Raw genomic sequence first — 12,221 nt, forward strand, 5'->3', positions numbered from 1 at the left:
AGAACAGGAGTCTGCTATATATATATATATGCGCGCGCGCGTCCCCTTCTCTGTATGCAGATTTGGGTTCGTGAATAGTGTTCATTAAAATCCCAATACACGTAAGTGTTCTTGCGATAGAGACTGCTATATATCATGTGCCCATCTAGCGATAGCAACAGAGAATCGGACAGCATTTTTATTTACACAAGATTCCTGTTCTAGGTTCTTCGTTACAAAGCTAAAGAATCAAGATTCTTAGCAAATTCCTTACAACTTACTACTAGCTGGCTAACAAAATAATTATTAAAGTATATTAATTATTTCCCTAATATTTATAAATATTTTTCTATATATTATTAATGTTACTGAAATGATAAAATATTTAGATGTGATTTTTCTTGCGCGTTCCTTGGTGTTACCGGGAAAAGTATTGCATGAAGTTGACGCGTTCAGAGTAAATTATTTATCGCCCGAAAATATAAACCATCCATAATTAATTCTAGCGGTTAGATTAGGCAGTGTCCGAAAGATAAAGACAAGGATAATATTTAATTCTAACTAAAGCATTCGTTCTTATCTGCTTTTGTCTTTTTGTTAGTGCTATGGATAAACTATAGAAGAGGCAGGTCCAAATACGCCAAATCAATGCGTGAAAAATCAAATAAAATAAATGATACTGCATAAATATTAGTCAGGATTTTGATAATTACAATGACTTATTCAACATCCTTTTTAATAAAGATTAAAGAAAGAAATGTGTTGTACATATATAATATAATATAAAAAGAGGAACCCGGTGGGCCATAAGCTTCAATTATTGTGATAATATGTTAGGATAATTATGAGAGTAATTGTTGACTAAGAAATCAGATATTCAGAAGAAGATCTGAAGCTTCATTTTGCAGTAGAGTTACATATTCAATTATTCTTGCGTAGTTGGAAGAAGAGATCGGAGATAAATTAAAAGGAAACACACGTTTATTAACATAAGATAGATAGATAAACATTATTTCAACTCATAAGCAAGTTGATGATGAGGGTGTCTAGATCTGGCTAAAACAGGGGAGATTATTAAGTAGTAGGTAAAGTTAAATACCACTTAAAACATGACATAACAGTGCACTCATCATAATCAGCATAAAAAACTAGATAGATTAAGACCACAGACCAAACAAGCAGACTAAAAAGCAAAGGACGCTATTTACACATGCAAGACCTTGACCACGGAAGACGGTGATCCACTCCTTAGCGGTGCTTGCTCCTTGTCTCACCACTGTAGAGCCTGCATGCCAAAATCAAATCAGTTGGAAAGTTGAGAAATAATAATATAGCAGTTAGCTTAGGGTATTATTACCAGTCATAGACAGTAGGAGAATTGGGGAGTGGTTTGTCAAAGTAATCAGAACCGATGGTCTTAGTGGCGGAGTTGCTGCCAGGATGGAAGACGCTCCTCCAAACGTTGTCAGGTTTACGCGGCGTGGCAGAGAGCGGTGTTGTTGGGGTCCCCGGGGTTGTAGGTGTGGCGGGCATAGACATGGATCTCTGGTACTTGTTATCAGTTTCAGATGTTATGGCTTTGATGTTCAAGGGCTGGGAGGTGGTGATCTTCCTCAGCTTCCCAAGCCCGCGATCCGGTTGCGGCCCTGCCACCACGTCATCCCACAGCTTCTCTAACAGAACCATCTTCGCTACTCTCAATCTCTCCTCTCTCTCTCTCTCTCTCTCTCGGAATTTTTCACTATTATATATGCCAACAACACTCTCTCACTTAAAATATCTCAAATCACTATTATACTACAATCCGACATAAATATATAAAAAAATAGGAAGTATAGAGAGTGAATGGTATATCTATATAATGTATATAATGGAGTTTAAGAATATTTGATTTAGTAGGATATCAGATATTTATTATTCTTGATATTCGAATAATTGTTCTGGATACTATAGATATAATTAGTAGTATTGTATTCTAAATATTTATTTTTTAACTCATATTAAATCAAATAAATAATCTATTATATATATTGTATAAATATTTTATTGATTTATAAAAAATAATTTTAGAAAATTTATATTTTTAATAAAATAAAAGTGGGACATTTAGTAATATACAAATATTAATTATTTAACATTTTTTAAATTTATTCTACAATTTTATTTATTTATTTTAATGCTTCATATCGGTGACAATTATAATATTGTTTTGTCGTGATATGGAATGAATGATGATAGTACTGTACTGACTACTGAGAATAGTTAGAGGGGAAGAAGGAGAAGAAAGTGGATAAGGATGAAGAGTGGGTAAGATGTAATTTTAGTTGCTCATTTGTCCTATTCCCCTGGCAAATTACTTTCTAGCCCCCCAAGGCCCACCCACACTTTTTTTTGGGTATACGGCCCACCCACACTTTTATTTTGCGATCTCGTAGCAAATACCAACTACCAAGTAGTAAAATATCTAATAATTTACCAAAAAAAAAATATCTAATAATTTTTAATTAATATATGTACACTAAAAATTAAAAAATTGATTTTATAGTATTTATTTTTAGTGTTTAATTTTTTATTTAACTTATCTTTATAATATATTTTAAATTTATTAATTTTTATATTTTTAAATTAAATATTAATTATTAAATATTTTTTAGCAATTCGACACCAAGTTTTTAGATACCATAAGAAATATCAGATTAAAATCATGGTTACTAGATCTAGTCGCCCACAGACAAAAAAATCCATCGGCCTACTCCATTTCATGCGTTTAGATAAATCTACAGTAGGAAACAAAAATTATTTTCTTTATAAAAATTATCTTTTATCATCATCAATAATTATAATTATTTTTAAATTTTTCTTTTTATGTTTTTCAATTATTTCTTTTTTTTAGAGATAAAGAATATTATTTATTTTTTTATATATTTATTATATTTCTCGTCATAAAAAATATAAGAACAACTCTAATGAGATATTTTTTAGTATTATTTCTAACATATACAATAATTAAATTAGTTTAAAATTAAAATTTGCATTAAATACAATATCTAAAATAAGACCGATATCAGTAAAAGAGACTGTATCACTTTAAAAAAAGAAAGACCAAATACTATTACTTGTACAACACATTAAATAAAGGGTATAATATATTTTTTGTCCCTAAAGTTTGACAAAAGTTTTAAAAATACCTCTAAGTTTTATTTTGTTTCAATTTTGTCCCAAAAATTTTTGATTTGCATCAAATATACTCCTGACAACTAATTTTTCAAAAAATTTCAGACCAATTCAACAACAATTTCATAATAACAACCTTCAATACAAACAAATCAAATATAATTTTTATATATTATTGTTAAATTGGTCTTAAACTTTATGAAAATTTAGCCGTCAAGAATATATTTGATGCAAATTGAAAATTTTTGGGACAAAATTAAAATAAAATAAAATTTAGGAGTATTTTTAAAATTTTTACCAAACTTCAGGGACAAAAAATATACTTTACTCTTAGATAAAATAATTAAAGATGATATAAAATTGAAATTGAGTTGAGACCAAATATTAAAAAATAAATCTCACATTGAGTTTTAAATTAAATTTTATGATAAATAATTTTACAAATGCTTATACGCCATCTTGTAAGACTCAACAAAATTGAAGTAATAAACACCGGATATATTCTAAGAAGTGTTTACAATTATAATGTACAGATACGGACACGACACGATATAAGATATATTGATACACGAATTTTAAAATACACACACGCACGCACGCACGCACGCACACATATATATATAATATAAAGTATTTTTAGATAAATCATAATGATACGTTGATATTTTATTGATATTAAAACATAAATTAATTTTTAATTATTTTTATTATCTTATTTTAATTATATAAAGTATTTAAAATATTTTTTATTTTAGTAAATAACAATATATACTATTTTTAAATTTATTTTAAGAATATATCTTAAGAATAAGACTGGACACGTTGATACATGATGGTATTTAAGTGTATCCAAAGATGTCCGAAAATTTTTTTATTTTTTATTAAGATACGGTTAGACGCGATAGAAACACGTGTCAGACGAATGTCAATGAGTATCGTATCCGAAATAAAAATAAATATTAGAATAAAATATCCGTACTTTATAGATTTACGAGCTTATTAAAACAAGAAAATAAGTACAGGAGGCTAAGTATAGGAGGGATATCTCTAAGGGGAAGAAGATACTGGAAAGCGAAGGTACAAAAAGGAGATCAGACACTAAGACGGTTGATGGTGGGGAATCTCATGTCAAGAATGGGAATCCTTTGGCAGAAAGGGTGGTTGATTGGGGGATAAGTACTGCTCAGACTAAGGATGATCTGGTTGGAAGCAAAGCTTTAGAAAATGTGAATCTTCTCACGGAAGTAGGTTGCTGAAGGATATAAAGGGCTTGGGGGCAAGGGAAATACAGGCTACGGTGGCAGAGCATAATTGGGACTGGCTGCAGCGGAGTATTGTTGGGAGTACCATGAAGGCTATTGATTTCTACTTGTTGAACGCCATAGCTCGAACGGAATGGCCTAACGTAGTAAAGGTTTGTGAGTTGGGGGCGTACAAAGCCTTGTTAGTCTTTGATAGCACACACAGTGCGGACGAGGCGCTCACTCTTAACATGAATGGTCTCTTGAAGTTTTTTCATCGAGTATGACGATAGAGTGAGAACGACCGGTGTGACAAGAGAAGAGTATGGCTCGAGTGCATCGGAGTTTCGATACATATCTGGTCCGAAGCTACGTTCCGTCTTATTGGTGAACAATAGGGAGAGGTGGTGGTTTGTGAGCAGGCAACAATTTCATGCTTGTTGTTTGATGCTAGCCGTGTGCTGATTGATATGAGTAGGTTTGATGTCATTCATGAAAAGATTTGCATTCTCATAGGCACGGCTAGGTTTGAGGTGTTTGTTTCAGGGGTGGGGAATGGGGGTTATGCATCTTTGGGTTGTGTAATGAAAGATGGGGTCAAATGGAACCAAGGACTCTTTCTCGAAGGAGGTTCTGTTGCTATGGGCCGTAAAAGTATTGCTGATGCTAACTGTAGTACTGGGCAGCTGGACAGACGGGATGCAGCAGCGGAGGTGATGTTGCCACTGAGAAGGGAGGAAGAATAGCTTAAGGGTAGAATTGTAATTTCCTCGAAAGATTTAAATGAGTGGAGTAACAAACTTTCGATTTCTAAAACGGTTAGGCCTATAATTAAGGGTGTCGATCTCAATATATCACAGGCGGATATTGCGGGATTACCCGCTAACGGTGCAGACACTGATTCAGATAGGACTGTGTTCTGGGACTTCGTTGGTGGGCGGATAGATAATGAAGCAGATGTCACTAGTAATGCTAGGAGGAGTGTGGGTCCTAGCGAGGTCTATTCTTGTCCTACTAGATTTGGGGCCCAAACTATTAAATCCAAGGATAAGGAGTATCCTTTGGGCTTCAACCAATGCGGCCCACCAGAAGGGTTAGCGGGGAGGCATGAACTGGACTGGCCTGCGAGTAGCTTGGAGCGGGAACCTCACAGGGTCCGACCCGAAGACTGAGATAGAGGGGTTACGAGGAACGATGTTGGTGAGACCCTCCAAGGCAGCGCGGATATTCTCAGCGTGAGGGGAAGACAGACAACGCGCGCGGGGTTCTTTTCGGAGGAAGGGGTTAATCCAAGTGACGCGGTAGGGTGCGGGGGGCAGGGACGGCCGACGCCTTACGAGAAAAGGGATAGGTTGAGCATTAACCGGGCTATCGGTGGGGAGCCGAGCTCGATGCCGCTGACCATTATGCTTGTTGACGGGCGAACGAAGCTGCTAAGGACGACGAACATCAGCCTTGCGGGGGGAAGCGAGATGGTGGTAGGAGAGACAGATCTGGATGGGGGCGAGGCGTGGAATACTGTATCTGGGGGCTTGGGGGTCGCGGATGGGCAGCGGGTCGCAGGTGGTTTAGGACTGATGGGGACATCGGTTTTGGAAAATGCGGGGACTGGGGAAGCACTGGACAATTTGGGGGATGAACGAGTTGATGCTAAGGATGACGCTAGTTCTGAAACGTCTGAAATTAAATGGGCAGAGGACGTGGAAGAAAACAGGAAGGCTTGAGATCTAGCTGTGGAATCTAGAGCTGGGCAATACGATGAGGAAGATAATATCATGATGATACTTCAGGAGCAGAATGAGGCAATAGCACTGAAGAAAAAGCAGGCTAAACAGAAAGAGAAAATTAGAAGAAGTCGTCTGAAAATCGGAAAAAGGTGTGTACAACTGTTTTAAAATGATTTTTTCATCTTGGAATGTTAGGGGGTTGGCGGGAATTGGAAAATTGAGTATGGTGAAGAACTTTAGGAAGAAATTTAATTTGCATATATTAGGTTTGATAGAGACAAAAAAAGAGGTTCTGACTAAATTTGATGTCATGCAACTGTGGGGTAATGATGTAGTGGGTTGGGAGTTTTTGGGAGCGAAAGGTGCTTCTGACGGTCTGCTGTTGATGTGGGATGCAATGGTGTTTAACATAAGTAACTGTTATAAAGGAGCTAGGTGGTTATGTGTGGATGGAGTGCTGGTAAAAAATAATTTTCGGTGTGCATTCTGTTTGGTGTATTGCAAGCATGTCAGGGAAGAAAAGCTTGTTGTGGGGAAGAGCTAAGCTTCATGTCCGAATTATGTCAAGTACCTTTTTGCTTTATGGGAAATTTTAACGAGATTGTTCAAATAAAGGAGAGGAAAGAGACTACTTCTCTGCCGGTGTCCGCAATAAAGTTTACATCTTGGATACAAGATATGGAGCTAGTGGATCTAGCTTTATCTGATCGTAGGTTCACATGGTTCAAGGGCCAGTCATGTAGTCGTATCGATAGAATTCTAGTTAGTTTGGAGTGGCTAGAAAAGTTTCCTGAAACAAGGTTACGGGGAGAACCAAGAGGCTTGTCAGACCATTGTCCAATGATTATGGATGTCACAAGGATGGGAGGGGGCCCAATGCCTTTTCCGAGATTGGATTCTTGGTTTACTCATGATGGTTTTTTGAGGATGGTAAAGCATGAGTGGAGTCGCTTAGGGGAGGCTCAATTCTTAGACAAGCTGAAGGCTATGACAGTTCCACTGCGTAGATATACAGAATTTTGGAGACCTGGACATGAGGATTAATAGGTTTGAAGAGGAGATTAGAAAAGTCGATGATATGGTGAGCAACAGAGTGCATGATGGAACAGCAGAAGCAAGAAGGAAGGCGCTTGTGAGTTCTTGTAAGAAATGGTATATCAGGACGGAGTTACATTGGAAGCAGATGTCACGCTCCAGGCATGCTAAGGAGATGGACAAAAACACTAGGTACTTCTACAATATAGCCTCGGCATAGAGGAGGAACAATCGGATTGATGGCTTGAGGATCCATGGAAGATTAGTAAGAAATCAATCCCGGATTAAGGTTGCTAGAAGAGATTTCTACAAGGACTTCTACCATCAGGAGACCTCCCCTAATATAGGTTTTCAGGATGGGTTGGTGAGGCAGATAACTGAGGAAGAGGCAATAGGGCTGAAGTTGATGCCAACTGCTGAAGAAATAAGAATGCAGTGTAGGATTTGTGAGTCAGTGATGGGGTTCTTCCAATCAGCTAGGCTACCTAGGGATTCGAATGTTACTTGGGTGGCATTGGCACCGAAGTTTGTTGGAGCTACTGAAATAAAAGATCTTCGGCCAATTAGTATGGTGGGTTGTGTGTATAAGGTCATATCTAAGGTGTTGGTTCAGAGGATGCGGCATGTAATGTCAGGCTTAGTAGGTGAGACTCAGAGTGCTTTTGTGCAAGGCAGGAAAATTCATGATGGGGGCTTTGATAGCCTGTGAAACTGTGCAGTGGGTTAAGTCAAGAAAAAGGAGCTCAGGGATAATTAAACTAGACTTTCAAAAAGCTTATGATAGGGTCAAATGGAGTTTTGTTGATATAGTTTTGCAGAAGATGGGATTTTTGCCAGAAGTGGCGGAGGTGGATTAAGGAGTGTGTATGCTCTGCATCTATGTCGGTGCTTATAAATGGGTCCCCATCTAAACCTTTCAAAATGGAAAGGGGCCTACGATAAGGAGATCCTTTGTCGCCCTTTCTGTTTGTGCTAATTGTTGATGTTCTTCATAAAATGATCGGGGAGGCGGTGAGGAATGGGCGCATTTCTCCGCTGTTGGTTGGACGGGATAATGTTTAGCTGTCGCACTTGCAGTTTGCGGATGATACTATACTTTTTTGTCCTCCAGAGGAAGAGACTATCAGGAATTACAAGCGTCTACTGCACTACTTTGAGATGATGTCTGGGTTGAATATTAATTTTGAGAAGTCCAGTTTCATCCCAGTTAATTGTGAACAGTGTTGGACGCAGCAGATGTGTCATTTGTTGGGATGCAAGGAAGCCTCTCTACCAGTCCGATACCTGGGCATCTCGGTGGGAGCAAATCCGAGGTTAGTTAAGACTTGGAAACCAGTTATTGATAAGGTGGAAGGAAAGTTGAGTTTGTGGAAGGCAAAGACCCTCAATAAAGTGGGTAAGCTAGTTCTCATTAAGTCTATTCTCAATAGCCTGCCTATATACTATCTTAGCTTGTACAAGATGTCGAAGACAGTAGCGGAGAAGTTGAGTTTATTACAAAGACAGTTTTTGTGGAGTAATGAGGATGGAAAGGTTGGGATGCCACTAGTGAGATGGGAGGTAGTGATGGCTCCTAGAAAGGCGGGTGGATTTGGAGTGGGAGATGCAGTGATCAGGAATACAGCTCTTCTGTTTAAGTGGTGGTGGAGCTTTTCGAAAGAGGATTGTCCCTTGTGGAAGAGAATTGTATGCTCTTGTCATAACATGAATCCTTTTGAGATGCTGTGTGGCTAGCCTATTCCTATAAAAAGAGACCATTGAAAATATATTTGTCAGCTTCAAATCAGGGAGCCACAAATTAGAGAGAAGATAATCAGAGGTTTGTCTATGAATATAGGGAATGGCAGAACAATTCCGTTCTGAGAGGATGCTTGGTTACCTAGTGGTATGTTAAAAGATAAGTTTCCAAGACTTTTCTTAGTCTCAAACCTTAAAGGATCTGTTATAGAGGATTACAAATTTTGGAATGGATTAAAATAGATATAGAGCTTCCAATGAAGGAGAGAGTTATTTCAATGGAAGAGAGAGTTAATTCAACGGTAAATAATCACTTAAAAATAAGATCAGTTCTTGCTTATATATATGGTTTTACATACAATGATAATCACATTGGTTAAAGCAATGACATTTACACGGTGCGTAATTGATTCGAGTGCGTGATTTAACCCAGTCAATCTCCATCATGCAACTAGACCTGTTGAAATAGGGCCAGTTAACTTAATCATAGTAAGATGATAGCGGTTAGTGAGTTGTTTTAGTAAGCTATTTAATTTAGTCACAGTTCAGTTATTCTTCTACTATATAGATAGTAAGTAGTCATTGGCTGATATCACCACTCTCCACATTATTAATGAGCCAAATTTCATGCTTAAAATCATTGTTCCACTTTCAAGCATGAGGGAGTGAGAATTTTACATTGTCTAAGATAAAGTGTTGACATCTTGTAGTTAGAGTTACTTCAGAAAAAAAAAAAATTGCAAAAGTTGAATTAATCCAATCTTAGGAAATGTGAAGGGTCGCTCATCAGTTAGGCCTCAATCTCCCCATGAAAAAATATGCAAGAAAATAATAATAATAATAATAATAATAATAATAATAATAATAATAATAATAATAATAATAACAACGATTGCACCGATTTCATTAGAAATAGAATTAAAGTTAAAAGTCAAATCACAATATATAAATAATGCAGGCCACGGCCTAGCTAGTATATTATCCTGGTTGATAAACAATAAGGTTAAGCAATGCAACCATGCATGCAAGAAACTAGAATAGGAAAAAACGGTGATGAGTAGCATCAATGTATCATGATGCAATCAAAATTTCAGCGTAATTAGAGAAATAACCGACACACTTTCCAGCCTCGAAGGATCGGCTGAGCTGCTTCTTGATAGAACTATAGGGGCACAATGCAACCACAATATATACATATATATAGAGAACAGTTTGAGATTATTTGAAAATGACATGAACAATTTATAATAAATTACTACTATATTTGTTAGTTTCTGTGTCTTTTCTAGCACACGTGTATCACTCTCCCATTATTGTAAGACAATACAAGATGGCTATCCCAAAAGGAGGAAAGACAAGACAAAAAAACAAACAACTCTTGAGGGCGGCAAAACACTACATCCAACCTCGTATATATATAAATTGCAGCCACATAACCAATTTGATCAAAATAAAATGGGTACTCGTCAAGGAAACAACAATCATAAGGTAGCCGATCATCATAGAATTTCAGATTTTTCCCTTGACTCAATCTCACTCTCTTTTGCTGGTCTTGTTTCTATCCAAGACCAGCAGCAGCAACAACAACCAAGTCCCACTGTTAATAATAATCAAAATGAACACCACATGCACAATCACCATAACCATAACCTAAGCAGCTATAAGCTTCCAGAACCAGACTTCGAATTCACCACCAACAAAGCTTCTTCAGAGCCTAAGAATTCTGGTGCTGCTGTGTTGATTTCCAATGGTCAACTCGTACCACAATCATCACAACCAAATCGATCACCTTTGAACCAAATTCCTCAAGGTACCTTAGGGACATATCTAGCAACTGATGATCATCATCATCAGCAGCAGCAGCAGCAGCGTCCTCGTCCACGTCATCATCAATTGAGTAGCAGCATGCCAAGTGGACAAAGAGGGAACCCAAGGAAATATCATTATGAAGCACTTGGCAAAGCAAGGAAGCATTATGATGAAGGGGATGATTATGATTATGATGATGATGATAAGAAAAAGAAGAAGAAGAAATCGTTTGGGAAGAAAGCGTTGAGGTCTTTTATATCACCGTGCCGCGATTGCAAGGCCATTCAAGCAAGTTCAGTTAATAAATATTCCAAGACCCCCCAAGTTTCAAAATATGGCGAGTAATTAAATGTTCTCAATTATTAGTATTGTTGCATGCATGCATAATCGATCATAATTACGTACCGTTCGAATAACTAGTAAATCTTAAGATCCATACTATTCTCCTTTCTTATATATTTGGTTTCTCAAAACTACAAAGATAATATGTGTTCTGTTTCGTGTTATCAAGGACATGCTCGATTGATCACCTTTACATTGGTTATTACCCATCCAGTTATCTAATTTTTTATTTCTTCGCTAATTGAATCTGTGTAGACATTCACCTCTTCTTAATTCTCTAATCTCTGATAATTATTATTACAACATTTGCCATCAATAATCATTATATTAGAAATATGGATTACTTTTTAATAAATCCAGCACAAAATATCAATGTCATCGTTAGTTATTATTTTAATACAAGTATTTTACCAACTAAACATACACAAGAAAATGGTTTACTTATATAAGTTATTCTTTAGAATACCATTTTCAAAAAAGAAAAAAGTTCATGTTAGTAACTTTTATTGATATTGGCCAGTAATTTTAGCCAATGCACATATTGTACTGGTGTATATATTTAGGGCCGTTTCGGAAATTTTAGAAGTAACTTTTTTTTTAACTTTTGACTTATAAAAAGTAGTAGTATTAATGTCTGGTACAATTTTTAAAACTAAATTGTAACTTTCTAAAAAGTTATTTGGGAGCTTTTAATACTTCTACTTTTCATCAGATTTCTATAAAATAAACACTTTTAGAGTTAAAAATTCAAATACAAAATAACTTATTTATAAGTTATTTTTAACATAGTCATTTATTGTTTAAGTTATTTTATCAAAAAGAATTTAATTAAGTTGGTTTATTGAACTATTGATGAAATAAGAAAACGAACTTGTGAAACAAACGCGCTGATAAGAGCTTTGTGACTTTGTCTGTCCCTGGCGTGGGCTTTGTGTAATGTGGGCCATATAATCTTCCAGTAACTTTTGGGCTTTTGTGTTATTGAAATCCAGCTTCAGAGTTTCGGAGACCTGATTAAAAAAAAAAAAAATTCTATGATATTTTTTTGTTTTAGTACTTAAATTGTCTAAATTTATTTTTTAAAGTAAAAAATTAAATATTAACTAATGACCTATTTTGAAAAATTAAGTATCATCTATAAAATAGATTTGAATCCTCTAAAATCTGAATTTGAATT

General features: G+C 36.1%; 1 protein-coding gene across 1 annotated transcript; it reads right to left on the reverse strand.

Moving 5' to 3' along the window:
- Positions 1-942: 942 nt before the first annotated feature.
- Positions 943-1,761, reverse strand: LOC107480783 (dormancy-associated protein 1). Its single transcript, XM_016100955.3, has 2 exons — positions 1,337-1,761; positions 943-1,264 (listed from the first exon to the last, which is right to left on the reverse strand). The coding sequence occupies exons 1-2, from the start codon at positions 1,663-1,665 to the stop codon at positions 1,228-1,230; spliced, it is 366 nt and encodes a 121-aa protein (XP_015956441.1). The 5' UTR covers positions 1,666-1,761; the 3' UTR covers positions 943-1,227.
- Positions 1,762-12,221: the final 10,460 nt, after the last annotated feature.

The sequence above is a fragment of the Arachis duranensis genome, chromosome 3 (genome assembly GCF_000817695.3).
Source record: "Arachis duranensis cultivar V14167 chromosome 3, aradu.V14167.gnm2.J7QH, whole genome shotgun sequence".
NCBI lineage: Eukaryota > Viridiplantae > Streptophyta > Magnoliopsida > Fabales > Fabaceae > Arachis > Arachis duranensis.